General features: G+C 44.5%; 1 protein-coding gene across 9 annotated transcripts in view; it reads left to right on the top strand.

The window, feature by feature from the left end:
- Positions 1-18878, top strand: part of MCM8 (minichromosome maintenance 8 homologous recombination repair factor) — a 125419-nt gene that overhangs the window by 62565 nt on the left and 43976 nt on the right. For all 9 annotated transcript variants that reach the window (XM_085852875.1, XM_085852882.1, XM_085852880.1 and 6 more), the window contains 3 exons: positions 9499-9801; positions 10667-10752; positions 10839-10990. In XM_085852875.1, coding sequence (XP_085709001.1) covers positions 9499-9801; positions 10667-10752; positions 10839-10990 — 541 coding nt within the window. The remainder of the gene's footprint in view (positions 1-9498; positions 9802-10666; positions 10753-10838; positions 10991-18878) is intronic.

Below are 18878 nucleotides of genomic sequence, written 5' to 3'. Positions count from 1 at the left end.
AGGACGAGAGAAGAACCTTCAGAGTTTAGGCTTTATTCCATTTGATTGAAGCCGCTTCTACGGGCACACCAGGAAATACAGACGCAGCATGGAGTACAAGCAGTAAGGTACACACGCGCAACTAATCACCGCAAAATAAATCAGTATTATATATCAATCAGTATTCTCACCATTCAATGAGCACCAAGTGAGCCGCCGACATAAAACGGCAATGCCCCAGGGACAAACCCCGCGGCCGAGCCGAACCTCAGCTTTATCTCTTCTGTGCTCGAGCCGGGCAACATGTGATCACACGTCACGACCTTCCATTCACCACATAAACTGTTCGCCATATCGATTTGAAATTTGGGTCACACATGTACCACCTGAAAAGGAAGAACCTATTTATTTTGGGCGTGGCCGGATCCAAGATGGCCGACTGGGGCGGCCATCTTGAAAAAAGGTTTTTTGTAATAAATGGAAAACCGCTTATCTGATTTCAATTATTTTTGGTTACTACGTTCCTCACCCCTGGGGAACTTTTTCGAGATGATGACCAAATGGTGTCTTGTTTCCAATTCACCTCCCTCATTATCTGGAATATGTATGACCTTTTTCATTCAATGGCGGGGGATTCCCCATCTCTGATGGGATATTTGGATTTTCCACCCCACACGCTTATTCCGCCCTCTACTCTTATTCGGGACTTGAGAGTATGGTAGCATGCGCCGGAGCAGCGTGTCACTGTGTCCACTTTCCGCCGGTACTCCAGGGGCCTCCGTCTGGCCCATCCCCCAGGCAGATGTCTGGTCCATCCCTATCTCCTTGAGATGCTGATCAACCTGCTGCAACCATGAGGCATGTGGTTGTCCCATTGGCATCTTCCACTCACGATGCTTCCTCGCTCAGAGAATCTGGTGAGCAGGATCAGTGTCAGGAATGTGAGCCACATGACAATACAGCCGCAGCTGATGCTCACAGACTATGCAGGTAACAAATCTCATTTGAGTCTCTCTCAGCAATGGCACATTGAGTCTCTGTCTCAGATCCCTGGTCAGAGTCCAAGTCTTGAATCCATAGAGTAAGACTGGTAGCACCAAGGACCTGAAGACTCGGACTTCGTCCTCCGGCATCGGTACTGGCAGCACCACACCCCATGATCCAGTGAAATCAATGACTCCCCAGGCCCGACCCAGGCGTCTGTTGACTTCTTCCTCACAGCCTGCAGAGACATGAATATCACTGGAAGTAACAACTGGAAATAAGTCAGAGATGGTATCACCACATCTCACAGCACTCTCTGTACCAGAGTATAGTTCAGACATCAGATTGATCAGTTTTGTGGCACCCCACGAAGACCAAGAATCCTTCAGAGGGTATCTCGATTCACTGAAACAAAATATTTACAGAGATCAACATTAGGCCATGAGCCAGACGCGGTAATTTTTGGCCATTGGTATCATCTCAGGGGAATAATGCTCATCGTAATTTTTGTCAGGGTATACATCTCTTCAGTCAGAAACTATGTGATCGCATTGCATTGGTGGTAGCCTTTTGTGTGTTATTAGCTGTTTAGTAACCCCATCCCAAAATAAACTTTTCTGAAACCGGCGTAAGACAGAAGACATTCTATTTAAAACTAATGCTTCTCTTTTATTATAGGCTATATCTTCTTGAAAATTGTTAGGCACGTAGCTCTTGTTATTTGCCTGCAATTGTAAAAGGAAGTGTTCCCTACCAAAATGTGTGTGTTTGTCAAACTGACTGATATGTACTGATATGTGCAGACTACCAGACTGTGAGAACTAGGCATCCATCTTTGAGTCAGACGATGGGAAAGTTTGGATGAGGATATTGAATACCTGGATAATGATGTTCATCTTGAACATTCTATATCACTTACAATCCATGAATATGATCAGAGATGTCTTGGAAACTATAAAGGACCCGTCTTTGGTTCATAAGACTTTATCAGCAACACATTGGGCCGAGGTAATGGCCTTGTTAGTGTGGAACACCACATTTGTGTTTCTATTCTGCAATTTTATGCCCGACAACAGAAGATTGTTTCATTTTCACCTTTGACTCATTCATCAGATTGCACATGATTAACCATCTTGCAACTATCTTCTTGGTTTATATTGTGTAATACGGGTGTTTGATACCTTCATATGTGCATTATTGATCATATAAATCACTGAAATTCTGTATTTTTTTGAGAAATTACAGGGAAAAAAAACATTAACTTTGTTCATGAACTTGCTATCATTTACCTTTGTTTGATTCTTGGAAAGTATCCTTCAATAACAACAGAAAATATAATGACATTGATCAAACTACATAAATCTGTCCAAATTATGTATTTTTTGATTTGGGGGGTGGGGTAACATTGTCTGCTTTACTGATCTTAATATACAACATACAAAAAAGAAACTTAGATTTTTGGATTTCTTCATAAATTTGCTAAACACCCATGTAATTATCTTGTTCCAGAACTTTTATTTACTTTCCACAATAAATGCTCGACAAATACTTTTCGAAAGGCGGTATGATTTATCATACAAATACACTGATATAAGTAGATGCTAAATGGGGTTACTGGGATGCCCATTCAAATGAAAAGGGGAAAACTTTCTGACCCAAGCCCCCAAAAGCCGAAAATAGGAGACTCATTTTCTCCCCACCTCTCCCCTTCCCTCTCATACAAGCAAATGTAAAATAGGAGACTCATTTTCTCCCCACCGATCCCCTTCACTCCCATACAAGCAAATCTAAAATAGGAGACTCATTTTCTCCCCACCTATCCCCTTCCCTCCCATGCAAGCAAATGTAAGATTGAGACTTACTGATTAAAGCACTTCTTCCCTTTCATATTTTCATTCCACTCATTGTGAACCAACGAATATTTGTTCATGTTTTACTTTAGGTAATAACTTAATTTTCTTACAACTTTCATTTCCATCGAGTATATTCACAAAGAATAACTTGGAACTTGGTTGTTGGTTTAAGTGTCTTTGTTGAGCAGAAATGAAATGATGAACTTCTCTTAATGCTCTTATTTGACCACCTCCTGATCCACATATCATTTTGAGATTGCAGTAAATTGTTTTTCCATTGTTCAATTGATAACCATCAAAGTTTTCAGTCCATTCAAGGATATATATTTTTTTTCTTTACATCCTCCAACTTATTTGTATATAAATTTATCCGCTTATTTGTTTTTATATCTACTTTTATCCCGGTTATTTCTTAAATAAGACTTATTTGATATTTCTCACATTCTTCATGTTTCCCATTTAAATACCAAGGCTGATTACATCTCCACTCTGGTTTGGTTATTGCTTGGTTCTATCATTAATAAATCAGAAAAAGACGGTGGTAGCCTGTTAAAATTCAGGTCAGGTCAGGTATGGGAGCATGCGCCAGAGCAGCGCGTCGCTGCGTCCACTTTCCTTTGGTACTCCAGGAGCCTCCGTCTGGCCATCCCCCAGGTAGATGCCTGGCCCATCCCTATCTCCTTGAGATGCCGATCAACCTGTTGCAACCATGAGGCACGTGGTCGGCCCATTGGCCTCGTACACTCACGAGGCTCCCTCGCTGAGAGAATCTGATGAGCTGGATCAGCGTCAGGAAAACAAGCCACATGTCCATACAGCCGCAGCTGACGCTCACGGACTATGCAGGTAACAAATCTCATTTGAGAGTCTCTCAGCAACCACTCGTTGGACAAAAAGTCCGACCAGCGATAGCCAAGGATTCTCCGAAGAGACCTGGTACCAAAGGAATTAAGTCTCCCTCTCAGATCCATGCTCGGAGTCCAAGTCTCACATCCATAGAGCAAGACTGGAAGCACCAAGGCCCTGAAGACTTGGACTTTCGTCCTCCCGCACATGGTACCGGCAGCGCCACACCCCTTTATCCAGTGAATCCATGACTCCCTAGGCTCGACCCAGACATCTGTTGACCTCAGACTCACAGCCAGCAGAGACATGAATATCACTGCCAAGGTCAGTGAAACTCTCTCCACGACCTCAACATCCTCACCACAAACAGGCACAGACAGGAAAGCAGCATCCAAGATGTCATTGAAAGCCTGGATCTTAGTTTTGACCCAGGAAACCCATAATCCCAGTGGCTCCGACTCCTCATTCAGCACCTCGAGGGCCCCCAAAAGGATATCTAAAGTTTCTGCAAAGATGTCTGCATCATCTGCGAAATCAAAGTCAGAGATATTGACATTCCCAAACGATGCACCGCAGCTTGATCTCTCCGACATCCTCCCTAAAATCCAGTCCATACAACTGCTGAAAAGTGTGGGGGCCAGTACACACTCCTGACAAACTCCAGGAACAACTGGAAATAAGTCAGAGATGGTATCACCACATCTCACAGCACTCTCTGTACCAGTGTAGAGTTCAGACATCAGATCGATCAGTTTTGGTGGCACCCCACGACGGCCAAGAATCCTCCAGAGGGCATCCCGATTCACTGAATCGAACGCTTTACAGAGATCAACATAGGCTGCAAGCAGCCCCTGCCGAAACTCTCGTCTGCGTTCGGTGATTACCCAAAGAGCAAAGATGTGGTCAATCGTTGACCTCTTTGGTGTCAACCCTGACTGCTCTGGACGCTGGTGCTCAAGCAGATGGTGGTGAACCCTATCAAGAATTATCCGAACAAACACCTTGCCTGGCATTGAGAGCAGCGTCACCCCTCGGTAGTTATTGCAGTCGTGGCGATCACTCTTCACCTTCCAGAGAGGGACAACAAGGCCCCTCTTCCAGTCAGTTGGGATGATGCCTGTGTTTCAGGCAGAGCACAGAACTGCATGCAACAACATGAGTACAGCATCTCCCATGGATGCAACAAATCTCAGGAGCTTTACCCCGTTTCAACCCGTTCACCACGGCCTGTGTTTCCACAAATGAAGTTGGACCACAATTGATTGGAGGGTCAGCAATAGGGATAGTAACACCCCTAACATCCAACTCGACAGCTGGTGGATCAGCTTGGCAGAGTCGCTCAAAGTAACCGGCCAAGTGAGCCTTTACTTCGGACTCCTCTGTCAAGAGCCCACCACCCTCTGCTCTAACTGCAGTACACCGAAGGACGGGCTTGGGTGAATGCAATGAAGGCATTCCACAACTCTTCAGGATCCCCCAAAACACCCAGACCCCCCCAAATCTCCACTCGGCCTGTTCGCAAACTCCTCAGCTCCCCTCTCATCGTTGAGATTGCCAACATCCAGCCGAGGCTGGGATAGTACCATTCTATCGGAGATAGTCGGAGTGCAAATCCTGCCACAAACCTCCTCATAAGTAACCCAGCTGCCGGAGGAGTCCGCAGACACAGTTGGGCACTAGATATGGATGGCCGTTGGCTCACAAGGAACTCCGTTAGCTCACAAAACCTTGACAGGTTTTGTTTTTCATCCTGATGGGTATCCATATCATCCACCCTCCTCACCAAGAATCTTGGTGGGGGAGATGGTTGGTGGCCGACAACCCGACCATGGAACAGGTTAGTATAGGTTTACATGGTACCTGCAGCAAGTCACAGATCTAATCTGACCTGACCTGACTTTAATACGATTTACATATTGCATCACTGAATTAGTAAACCAACTATTTGAAGTCAAAAGGTCAAAGATCAACTCAAGGTCAAACTTTTAAAATCATCAATGTCAATCTGATAAAGAATCGATTTTTCATCCAATTGACCTGAGCTTTGATTAAGATTGTCAATTTTAATCTTCATGACATAGACAGTTTGATATATCTGTGGCAACCTTTGGAGAGGGGGTGGATTTTGCAAGTATCGTGCTCTGCACGACACCTTTTTCTTGTTATCTTGCCAAAACGAAGTTTTTGCAAGATATGTTAGTCAGCTTGTATGTTTTTTTAATTTAATTTAATTTTTTTTTGTTTGTCTGTAATCACGTATAAAAAAATTCTGCAGAGCACAGTTATCATTGGAAATTTTTGTAATTTCGCATATCAGAGGCCTATAGAGGTCCCTTTCAGTGCATAAAATTTTTAAGGGCAAAGGTCAAGGTGACTTTGTCGCAAATCAGGGGAGTCGACGAAACCCTTATTTTTTGAGTAATTTTGATCGGATCGTCTTCAAACTTCATGGGAATATAGTTCATGGTCTGGCGCTCAGCTGATTCATTTTTGGTGGCGATTGGCCTTGACCTTCATGGTTAGCGCCTGAGGTCAAACGTATTTGACCCCAAGGTCAAATTTTCAAGTTTTAGGAACCATATCGTGTAGTACCTCAAATCGAGCACCTTTATGAGAGCTTTCTCGATATGTCAACCTTGAGACATTATGACGTCATTTGGTGACGTTATGAGGAAAACGCATATTTTTCATGGTTACTCTGTAGAACGATTCTCATCGGAATCTCTCGTAGGCAGATATTCCTCAAGGAGTCGCTCCTGGTGGATAGCAGCTCTGTTCACCTCAGTGTGACCTTAAAGAAGTCACACGTGGTCACCTTTTGGCAAGATACGGGTCACCCTGAGGGTGACATTGGTTTATTTTTTTTGTTGTTGTTTTTTAAATGCTACCAATACGCCATTATACGGTAGCTGTAAATTAGAAACACGTTCAGTGAGTTCTGTGGTCGTCCGGAAGACGTCAATCAAATACGTCAATATGCGTTGGCGGTATGTTACACAAAGGTTCAAAGCACATTACTCATAGGTTAAAAATAAGTTTTGGGTACGCTAAGCATTACCTCGACGTGTTTCGACTTATGAGTAACTTCCAAGTAACGTGCCTCGACGTGTGTCATCGATCGCATAACGTGCCTCGACGTGTGTGCAATGATCGTGTCACATGCCTACAACACATTACTCAGAGGTTATAAATAAGTTTCGGGTATGCCAATCATTACCTCGACGTGTTTCGACTTATGAGTATCTTACAAGTAAAGTGTGTCAACGATCGCATAACGTGCCTCGACGTGTGTGCAATGATCGTGTCACATGCCTACAACACGTTACTCATAGGTTAGAAATAAGTTTCGGGTACGCTAATCATTACCTCGACGTGTTTCGACTTATGAGTAACTTACAAGTAACGTGTGTCGACGTGTGTCAATGATCGCATAACGTGCTTACAACTTATGGCCAGCGTCGCGGAACGTGTGAGTCATACGCTGGCATACGTCGTAAAATTTCAAGCATGCTAAAATTTGAGGACAACCGCAAAGTACAATGATGAAAGCCAGTGTACTACAACGTATGGCAGTGCTTTTCAGTGTGCTCTTAACGTATACAAAACTTACCCATAACGTATTCGACGTGTCAGCGTTTTAGACAAATTTTTCATAAGTCGGCATACGCTGGCTCAATCGTCAAGGTGTGACAGGGCCTTAAGGGTGGGTTCTCTGCTGGTGTTATAATACAATAATGTAGACACACATGTGGAGAAATTTCAAATGAAATACCAACAGCATTGATGTCAAGTGATTATACTGAAGTTTGGTTTCATGTTCCGATCCAACCATGCTCCTTATTTTTATTATTTTCACCATCTGAGTTTTAATTGTGCTGCAAATTTTATTTTTTCAGTTACATGATCTAGGCTCGTGGGAGAGCAAGGTGGCGGAAGATCGGAGAACATTGAAATGTTGGGAAAGCAAGCAGATACAAGCAAGTGGTAAATAACAAGAGAAGGATTTTTATGCGGTGAAGCTGCTTCATTATTTGGCTATGTCCTTCCTTCCATCCTTCCGTCTGTCCATCTATCCATCTAAAATGAAGAAGAAGAACCTTTCTAACTCACCGTGATTAATTCTCGAGGTTTCTCGGCATTGCCCATTTCATGTTAACAATGCCAAACTGAACCGCTTCTTTTTATTTTATTATCTTGCCAAAACGAAGTTTTTGCAAGATATGTTAGTCAGCTTGTATGTTTTTTTTTGTTTGTTTTTGTTTTTTTTGTTTGTCTGTAATCACGTATAAAAAATTCTGCAGAGCACAGTTATCATTGGAAATTTTTGTAACTTCGCATATCAGAGGCCTATAGAGGTCCCTTTCAGCGCATAAAATTTTGAAGGTCAAAGGTCAAGGTGACTTTGTCGCAAATCAGGGGAGTCGACGAAACCCTTATTTTTTTGAGTAATTTTGATCGGATCGTCTTCAAACTTCATGGGAATATAGTTCATGGTCTGGCGTTCAGCTGATTAATTTTTGGTCGCGATTGGCCTTGACCTTCATGTTTTTTTTTTTTTGTCTGTAATCACGTATAAATCACTCTGCAGAGCACAGTTATCATTGGAAATTTTTGTAACTTCGCATATCAGAGGCCTATAGAGGTCCCTTTCAGCGCATAAAATTTTGAAGGTCAAGGTCAAAGGTCAAGGTGACTTTGTCGCAAATCAGGGGAGTCGACGAAACCCTTATTTTTTTTTGAGTAATTTTGATCGGATCGTCTTCAAACTTCATGGGAATATAGTTCATGGTCTGGCGCTCAGCTGATTAATTTTTGGTGGCGATTGGCCTTGACCTTCATGGTCAAGCTTGAGACATTATGACATCATTTGGTGACGTTATGAGGAAACCGCATATTTTTCATGGTTACTCTGTGGAACGATTCTCATCGGAATCTCTCGTAGGCAGATATTCCTCAAGGAGTCGCTCCTGGTGGATAGCAGCTCTGTTCACCTCAGTGTGACCTTAAAGAAGTCACACGTGGTCACCTTTTGGCAAGATACGGGTCACCCTGCGGGTGACATTGGTTTCTTTTTTTTATTGAAAGTTTTCTCGGGGTGTCAATTTCAGATGCAAGGAAGGTTGAAGACCAGTCTTTTGGAGAGAGGGCAGGTTTCAGTTGCGGTTAATCATCCTCAATGAACAATCAAGGTCTACGATGTCGATGCAGCTCTCTAATGTTGGAGAGATTTGAACTTTCAGAAGAACATGGGCTGCTGAGTCAAGTAGGGGCAGAGGAGGAACAAGAATGCTGGGAGGAAACGTTAGTCATTACCCGGTCCAGGAGGGAGGGAGTGCCGACTGCAGCGACCCAGCTTGGGAAGTTCACCAATGTGGTCAAACCCGTCGACTCACCGAAAACCGTTGCAGCCATGCCGTCACTTTGTGTTGTTGATCAACTCCAAACAAACTGGTACGGTGACAATTGAAATTGTCAGAGATTAAGAAGACAGGATTGGGATGGATGGTTAGTTTTTGGTATTTGGCACCAAAAAGAGATATTAATGAAGCTGTCTTTCATGATGAAACTCCCTCTTGGTTAAAAAGGTTGTGCAGACATTTATCACAAGTACTCCAGTGATTATCACTCATAAACCAACAGTAAGTGCCTCGCAAAAACTATTGTCACTTTATCAGTGAAACCATCAAAACCACAGCTGTTTACTGAAGCATTTTGAACATAGTTTCTCTTGCTTACAATTTGATATGATGCATTATTTTTCAGTCTTCTTTTTCTGACAAAAACAATTCCTCAAAAGTCCATTTGCTAATGATGGGTCTTGTTCATGTTCCCTCAGATATTGACAAAAGATCTAGAAAAGATTGTTGTGGAGCTTCAGCAACAAGCTGACCTGGAAGTGGAAGAGCCTCCCATTGTGAAAGTGCCCATGATCAGTGTCAGAATCTACAATTACGAACCCTTGACGCCGCTCAAGAACTTGCGTGCCAATTCGTACGGGAAGTTTGTGGCCATCCGTGGCACAGTGGTGCGTGTCGGTAACATAAAGCCCCTCTGCGTGCAACTTGCTTTTTCCTGCAGTGCCTGCGGTACTGAACAGGGTGTGCCTTTGCCTTATGGAAAGTTCACTTCACCCACCAAGGTAATTGATTGAATCATTGGTATGATGTTGAACCACTGTTGAAAAGTTCATGCATGGGGAAGCAGTTTGGCCAACTCGATGCATAAGCATCTTCAGTGGAACTAGATTTCTGGGAATGAGTCACTTTGTCTTTTCTGATTAGACTCTGGCCTAAATTGGCCCATACACTCCTCAATCTTGAAGTCAGGAGAGGTTTTCACTCTAAAAGGTAGGACGGCACTGCCCACCCTCCAAAATAATCCAAAACCTTTGGTGGTGAGAAATGCTGCCGCACTTCTAGGACTTTTCTGACAACTTACCGAGTAGTCTCTCTGTGATTTTAATTGAGGATACCTTCTCATCATCATTTTCATCTTAAATATGGAATTAGCTTTTGTAACCTCCTGGTATTTTTCATTTTGTCACTTCTAATTCATGGCGCTCCACTAAATAACAGCTGGGAAACCCGAACACGGAGTACCTTTGAATTGCAAAAGCCTTGGCGAGCTATACATCGATCATCACATGAGGTATGAATACTAGACCCATGAGCCTCTCTCAATCTCCCATGCTGGCACTGCCTCAAAAAGATGCATTATCATCGGATAAAATGATAATCTCATTGGCTGAAAACTACAACCTGTTGCTCACGTGTATCATAACCGCATTGTGCTGCCATCAAGGATGGTGAGATACCCATTGACAGTTGAGCTGTCACTGTCACGCTAATAGGCTGTTGTCAACATTCTTTAAAATGACAACATCGGTTGTCAAATTGGCTCTCCTGCTCCCAGTCTATACCCAGCTGAACTTGTAAGGTGAATTGATTTTTTTTGAAATAACAATGACATTGTATGAGGCGACTCTCCTTTGTCTCTTCTATCAGTGTGCAGATACTCAATGTCGTGGGAAGTTGTTTATCCCCATCCGCAACTCTCCACTCACTGAGACTGTGGACTGGCAAACCCTCAAGTAAGTGTTTGACTTGAGATTCGAGCATTTAAATATGCAGATGAATGTTTGATGTGCATTTTCGCTTTGACCTTCCACTGCTTCAGGGTTCAGGAGATAATGGCTGACGAGCAGCGCGAAGCAGGCAGAATACCCCGTACAGTGGAATGTGAGCTCGTTCAGGACCTCGTAGACAGTTGTGTCCCTGGTGACATCATCACTGTGACAGGAGTGGTAAAGGTGGTAGCCAGTGACGAAGGTAAACCTTTTCTTCTTTTGTTTTACTTTAAATCGTTACTTTTTAAAATTTGGTGTTTGGCCACACTTCACAGGTCATGGTGTTTTGTATTCTGCTCTGACTCCACCATTTGCGCATATTATATTGGTTTGATGTATCTGTGATCAATGAAATGAAAGGTGAGTCATAGACTGACAGTGAGACTCCTCCTTTGTACTTTACTGTACCATTGTGAAAATGTACCATGATTGAGTAAGATCTGTGTGCAAGTTTCCATTTTCACAGCTCACTACTAACGTCTTCAATTAGGTCTCGTACTGATTGACATTCTTTCTTCTGGTTGTGGGAATTGAATTTGTAACGATCAAATTTAAATTCTTCCAGAGATTGCAATGACTTTCAAATCCATTGATCTACATTTTCATTTTATCCCGATCAACAATCGAAGAGATGATGAGAGGATGATCCTAAGAGAGGATGATCACCTGTCTCTGTTATCATCTGAGCTCAAGCGTTTGTACATCGGGATTGCAGCTCTCTCTGAGGTTCGGAGACCGGATTGCGGCGAGATAATGGTGGGTGGTTACACCTACTATTGGTCTGGTCGCTCTGATGGTTACCATACCCAAGGAGTTGCTGTAGCTGTGTCCAATAAGCTGACCCCAATGATAATTGAGGTAACATCGGTCAACGAGCGTATTATGAGATTAAGGATTCGCCACTCCTGAGGTGTCATTTCCCTGGTCTCTATTTATGCTCCGACTGAGGCGAATGATCTCACTGTGAAGGACACATTCTACGCCACACTCGAGTCTGTGGTTGATCAGTGCCCCAGACGAGATACACTTCTAGTCTTGGGGGATTTCAATGCATCGACTGGAACTGATAGGGATGGTTATGAGGTGTGTGTTGGTCCCCATGGGTCAGGAACTATGAACCAGAATAGCACTAAGTTCCTTGACTTTGCAAGAAGTCATGGACTTAGGGTGGCTGGTTCATGGTTTCAGTGCCCGCAAGCTCATCGCTGGACTTGGTATTCCAACGCTGGCGGTGTGGCAAAGGAGATTGACCATGTCCTCATTGACGGTCGTTGGAGGATGATCCAGAACTGCAGGGTCTACCGGAGTGCTCAGTTCCTCAATACTGACCACAGGCTTGTTGTAGCAACTCTAAAGCTGCACCTTAAATCCTGGAGAATGGTACCATCCCAGCCTAGGCTGGATGTTGCCAAGCTCAGGGATGAGAGAGTAGCTGAAGAGTTCGCGAACAGGCTGAGTGGACACTTGGGGGGTCTGGGTGCTTTGGGGGGTCCTGAAGAGTTGTGGAGCACCTTCAAGACCACCGTCCTTGATGTTGCCGGTGGATGCCTTGGAGTTCACCGCAGGGCAAAGAAGAATTTTGTCTCTCAAGGGACACTGGATACCATTGACCAGAGTCGCAGGGCCAGGCTGAATGGCAGAGCTGAGCTGTTCAGGGAGCTGAGGCGTAAAACTGTACGTGCACTGAGGGTGGACAAGGAGGCCTATGTGCGAGGAATCTGTGAGGGGGTAGAGCATCACCTGTGGACAGGTGATTCTCGTCCCGCTTACAGGGGAATTCGCGCATTACGTTCATCCAAGCCCATCCCTCGGAGCACTGCAGTTCGAGCAGAGAGTGGTAGGCTCTTGACAGAGGAGTCTGAAGTGAAGGCCCGCTGGGCCGGTTACTTTGAGCGGTTGAACCAGGCTGATCCCCCAGCTGTCGAGTTGGACGTCAAGGGTGTTACAATCCCTGTTGCTGACCCTCGAATCAACTGTGGTCCACCATCGCTTGTGGAAACACGGGCTGCGGTGAACCAGTTGAAACGGGGCAAAGCTCCAGGGATCTGTGGCATCCATGCTGAACTTCTCAAGGCTGGTGGAAATGCTGCACTCGTGTCGTTGCATGCAGTTTTGTGCTCTGCCTGGAACACAGGCATCATCCCAACTGACTGGAAGAGGGGCCTTGTTGTCCCTCTCTGGAAAGGGAAGGGTGATCGCCAAGACTGCAACAACTACCGAGGGGTGACGCTGCTCTCAGTGCCGGGCAAGGTCTTTGCTCGGATAATTCTTGATAGGGTTCGCCACCATCTGCTTGAGCACCAGCGTCCAGAGCAGTCAGGCTTTACACCAAAGAGGTCAACGATTGATCGTATCCTTGCACTTCGTGTCCTCACCGAACGCAGACGAGAGTTTCGGCAGGGGCTGCTTGCAGTCTATGTTGATCTCTGTAAAGCGTTCGATTCAGTGAATCGGGATGTCCTCTGGAGGATTCTTGGTCTTCATGGGGTGCCACCGAAACTGATCGATCTGATGTCTGAACTCTACTCTGGTACTGAGAGTGCTGTGAAGTGTGGTGGTACCATCTTTGACTTATTTCCAGTTGTTACTGGAGTCCGTCAGGGATGTGTACTTGCCCCCACACTTTTCAGCACTTGTATGGACTGGATTTTTGGGAGGAGAGATCAAGTTGCGGTGCATCGTTTGGCAATGTCAAGATCTCAGACCTTGATTTTGCAGATGATGCAGTCATCTTTGCGGAGACTTTAGACATCCTGTTGGGGGTCCTCGAGGTGCTGAATGAGGAGTCGGAGCCGTTGGGATTACGGATTTCTTGAGTCAAAACTAAGATCCAGGCTTTCGGTGACATCTTGGATGCTGCTGTCCTGTCTGTGTCTGTTTGTGGTGAGGATGTTGAGGTCGTGGATAGATTCACTTACCTTGGCAGTGATATTCATGTCTCCGCAGGTTGTGAGCCGGAGGTCAATAGACGTCTGGGTCGGGCCTGGGGAGTCATGGATTCACTGGATCATGGGGTGTGGCGCTGACGGTACCTGTGCGGGAGGACGAAAGTCCGAGTCTTCAGGTCCTTGGTACTTCCAGTCTTGCTCTATGGGTGCGAGACTTGGACTTTGACCAAGGATCTGAGACGGAGACTTAATTCCTTTGGTACCAGGTCTCTTCGGAGAATCCTTGGCTATTGCTGGTCAGATTTTGTGTCCAACGAGCGGTTGCTGAGAGAGACTCGGATGAGATTTGTTACCTGCATAGTCCGTGAGCGTCAGCTGCGGCTGTATGGACATGTGGCTCGTTTTCCTGACGCTGATCCTGCTCACCAGATTCTCTCAGCGAGGGAGACTCATGAGTGGAGGAGGCCAGTGGGCCGACCACGTGCCTCATGGTTGCAGCAGGTTGACCATCATCTCAAGGAGATGGGGATGGGCCTGGCATCTGCCTGGGGGATGGCCAGACGGAGGCCCCTGGAGTACTGGCAGAAAGTGGACGCAGCGACGCGCTGTTCTGGCACATGCTCCCATACCTGACCTGAACAATCGAAAGACGTTCATCATGTTTTAAACTTCGACTTCATCCTCAATAATGTGTAAGAACGGAACGCACTATACTGTACTTCTTCGGGCATCCACGTCAAATGCCTTTCGTTACAGGTCTCAATTGTAGATTACCAGCTCTTCCACTAGCCTCGACTATGTATACAAAAAAAAAATCAAAAAACTCCACCTCCAGCGGTGCCAATTCTCGATCATGTTATTGGCTAAATTTAGCGGGCCCAGCAATCAAATGGAAGATCCTTGACACCCAAGATTCATCCAAACTGTTTACCAGGGTCTCAACTCGTTCTTCGGAAAGATTTTAAAAACTACAAATGGTTAAATACGGCCCATTCTCAATTATTATTTTTCTCACCTGGACTTTAGTGAGCTTATGCGATCGAGCAATGTCCGTAGGTAAATTCAGTCAGTCAGTCACTGAGTGAGTCTGTAAACATCTGTCATTATCACTTGAACTAAATGCACAGTTTTGGTGAAACTTGGTCACAAGATTAATTTTTGAGGCTTAGCGAAGGTTTATTGACCACATCAAAATATGTGCTCATTAATGGGTTGAAATCAGGCCCAAAATGCTAAAATTCCTGACCTAACCGACATGGGGGATTTGTATCAGCAGCATAGACATGCCCTCAGCCAAAAACATGACCTGTAAACATGTATCGATGTAAATCAGCATCAAGAGGGCTTCCATTCAACTAATCATGTGACCATATTCTGCGCATGAACAAAGTTTTGATATTATATTATGTCATTGACTGTTGCTTCTGATCCAGGTGAGCTTCAGGACCCGTGGACCTATTTTGTTTGAAACAAAGTCAAGGCTCGTGGAAGAGCGAGTGCATTAGACGAATCAGGAAGGAATAGTAGAGAGGTGGAGGAGGGGAGTACACCACACCACAGTTGAAGGGCAAGAGAGAGGGAGACATGGACAAACAATGGATGTGGGTTGGAATGTGGGGCAGGAAAGATGCGGTGGAGAAGTTTTTAATATATATATATATATATATATATATATATATATATATATATATATATATATATATATATATATATATATATATATATATATATATATATATATATATATATATATATATATATATATATATATATATATATATATATAGCCTGGTGTTGGTGTAGTGGTTAGGGTAGTGGCTTGGGATCCAAAAGGTCCTGCGTTCAAGCCCTGTTGGCCGCTTGATTTAATACACACCAGGCGGTTGACTCAGCCTGTCATCCTTCCGAGGTCGGCGAAGTGAGTACCAGTGTACTGGGCCCGGTGTATGCTCCAGTTCGAATCAGTGTACCATATCCCTGTGTCATAAGAGGCGACCAGGGTTGCATCAGGAAGGGCATCTGGCATAAAAAAACCTGTGCCAAATCATGATGCGGATCATAACGGATGATCCGTTGTGGCACCCCTAACGGGAGCAGCCAAAAGGAGAAGGTGTATGTATGTATGTGTATATATATTGTTGCGGATTTCGCGCCCGCCGGCGTGCTGACGGCCACGTAACTCGAATCGCGGCACGTCGCCCACCGGACGGACAATCCAGTCGTGACCCTCTCGGACTAACGCCGGGAACCAGTCACGGGTGGACCTTTCGGTCTCACCGCGATCGAGCCAATCAGCCCCCGCGTGGGATAGGGTTGCTCGCCAAATTCGACCTACCTAAGTACCCACGCGGAGGGTAGACCGGGCGATCGCACCTCGCCGCAGGTCGACTTCGGACACGGGCCACTTAAGCGACCCGTTCCGTACTATCAGAATAACCGAGCGGTGTTATCGTCGACCTCGACGGTTCGATTAATTATCGGGCGTATTCAGCCCACTACCAACCCTTTACGTGAAGCAAGATGGGGATTCAATAGAGGAAAAGACGAAGCGAAGCGGGAGAACAGTTCAACAATAAAGCACATTTATTCGCGGCACACGGGAAGCACACAAATACAATTCCACCAAAAGCACACAAAAAAAAGAAAACACAATTCCATTTACACAAAAAGCAAATATAAAAGTGAAAACACAGTGCAGAGCTAATACCGACTACCGAGCACACGGCAACACTTATACAATTCTACTTCACAGACGGCGCCGACAACACATACCCAAAACCAAGGGAAAGAATATCCTCAAGAATGAGGCGGGCCTGAGGCCGAGACCGGGTCGGGCCTACCCGTCTGGTGATGAGACGCGGAGCGGCGATGGCCCCGCAACCCGCGGGCCTCGTGGACGGTGTCTGGTAGGGGGTGGGAACGGGGCCCCCTTGGTCGCACTATCTCAGCGCGGGGGGAAACAGGAGGGGGTTGCTGATGCTCGGGGTATAGAGGATCTTTATTATCCCTGGTGTGCGTCTCCACCTCGGCCAGGTCACGCTGCCGGCCTCCCTCGGGCGTGCAGCTCCTGGCACCGACGCGAGCACCCCCTCGTCCGACTCTCTTCAGCTTCTCCAGCCACCGCAGGCTTCGGGCTCCAGACTTCCACACTCGTCCCCTCCGTTCCGACTCCTTCTCGTTCTCGTTCTCCTTTTTCTGACTGACGAACACCGTCCTTTTATCCCCCCGTAACTTCGCCTTTGACCCCCTCCCTTTGACCTTTCACCTCGCTCCCCATTGGCCCGAGAAAAAGTGGGCGTGAAGGCTTTTTGATCCACAAATTTGCATATATCGATCGTTCTGGAGGCGGGGCCAAATCGCCCCTCGCTCACCGATTGGACGGCAAAAAGTGGCCGTGTGTCGTTTTTGATCCGTTTTTGAAGCACAAAATCCGTGATTTTGTACACGCTGTTCAACGTGCGCCCTGCACGAGTCCAACACCGGTACCCACAGCGGGGCAAGAACGGTGGCGATGCTACGGTTGCGAGGTGTGACGTGAAGGTCGTGGCGGTTGTGGTGAAGCGGTGGTTGTGGTCGGTGGTTGATGTTGTGGTTGTGATGGTAATCATGGCGGTTGGTCCAAAATAAAGATAGTAAAAGAAAAACGGCTATCCTGAAGAGTCGCAGCACGTATAAATGACATGTATTCCCACTAGACAACGGGTTTGGGCCTAACTACACATGCACTTACCGAGATACCTCACCTAAGGGACCTGAATGGTGGTTTGCGAATCTGGTAACCACAACAATATGTATGTATGTGTGTATAGATATATATATATATATATATATATATATATATATATATATATATATATATATATATATATATATATATATATATATATATATATATATATATATATATATATATCGAAACGTGAAAAGTGTGACGAACATTCCGCTGATCCCCATGGAAACAGTCCACAGTGGGAATCAGCAGAGTGATCGTCACACTCATGTTTCGATTTTCCCGCTGGTCACATCACGTGCTTTCTGGTTGAATGGTTTGCATTAGCAGGAACAATTGTTTGGCAGACTGATGGTTGTTCTGTGCGGATTATGCAGTTTTACCGTGTGAGACAATCCGTGGTGATGCTCACCACAATAGTCGTGTGTGTGTGTGTGTGTGTGTGTGTGTGTGTGTATTACTAAAACTCTCATCATATATATATATATATATATATATATATATATATATATATATATATATATATGTAGGTATGTATGTTCCCGAAATACAGCCAAAACGGTACATTGATAGTGCAAAAATTTTAGTGACACCTTACTTACCATTTGCCTGCGGTGTGCAGTATCAAGTTTCATTCAAATCGGGCAACAAAAAATTTATTTAAAAAATAAATTCCCGATTCAGTCAAGTACTCCAAGATTATTTGATCAATGCAAACAACCTCAGCAGAATAGCTCGCTGGAGCTATCTTTTTAAAAAAATTTTCTTGAAATGATGTATTTAAAAATCTCAAACATTTGGTATTGACAAAGAACGATTTATTTTTAAGCATAAAATAAACATCGCCATTTTGATCTCATACTTCCGTGTTCATTAATAACAATAAAAAATTGTGTTGAGAAGATGATGCACAATAATTTCTTCGACTTTCTTTTCTCCGTTATTTTTTTCCACATTGACGTGCAATATCAAGTTTCGTTCAAATCAGGCAACAAAAAAATTATTAAAAAATCAATTCCCGTTTCAGTCAAATACTCTTTGGGATTACTTGATCTATGCAAACAACTTCAGCGGTATAGTTCGCTTGAGCTATCTTTTTTTTTTCTTTAAATGATTTATTTAAAAATCTCAAACATTTAGTATGGACAAAGAATGATTTATTTTTAAGCATAAAATAAACATCGCCATTTTGATCTTCTACTTCCGTGTTAATTAATGATAATAAAAAATTGTGTTGAGAAGATGATGCACAATTTCTTCGACTTTCTTTTCTCCATAGTGTTTTTTCCACATTGATGTGCAATATCAAGTTTCGTTCAAATCAGGCAACAAAAAAATTATTAAAAAATCAATTCCCGTTTCAGTCAAGTACTCTTTGGGATTACTTGATCTATGCAAACAACTTCAGCGGTATAGTTTGCTTGAGCTATCTTTTTTTTTTTTGGGGGGGGGGAAGGGGAACACGGAAATGC

The sequence above is a fragment of the Eptatretus burgeri genome, chromosome 13 (genome assembly GCF_056783735.1).
Source record: "Eptatretus burgeri isolate ZD-2024b chromosome 13, Ebu_testis_v1, whole genome shotgun sequence".
Classification (NCBI taxonomy): domain Eukaryota; kingdom Metazoa; phylum Chordata; class Myxini; order Myxiniformes; family Myxinidae; genus Eptatretus; species Eptatretus burgeri.
This window is presented reverse-complemented; position numbering and strand designations above follow the sequence as displayed.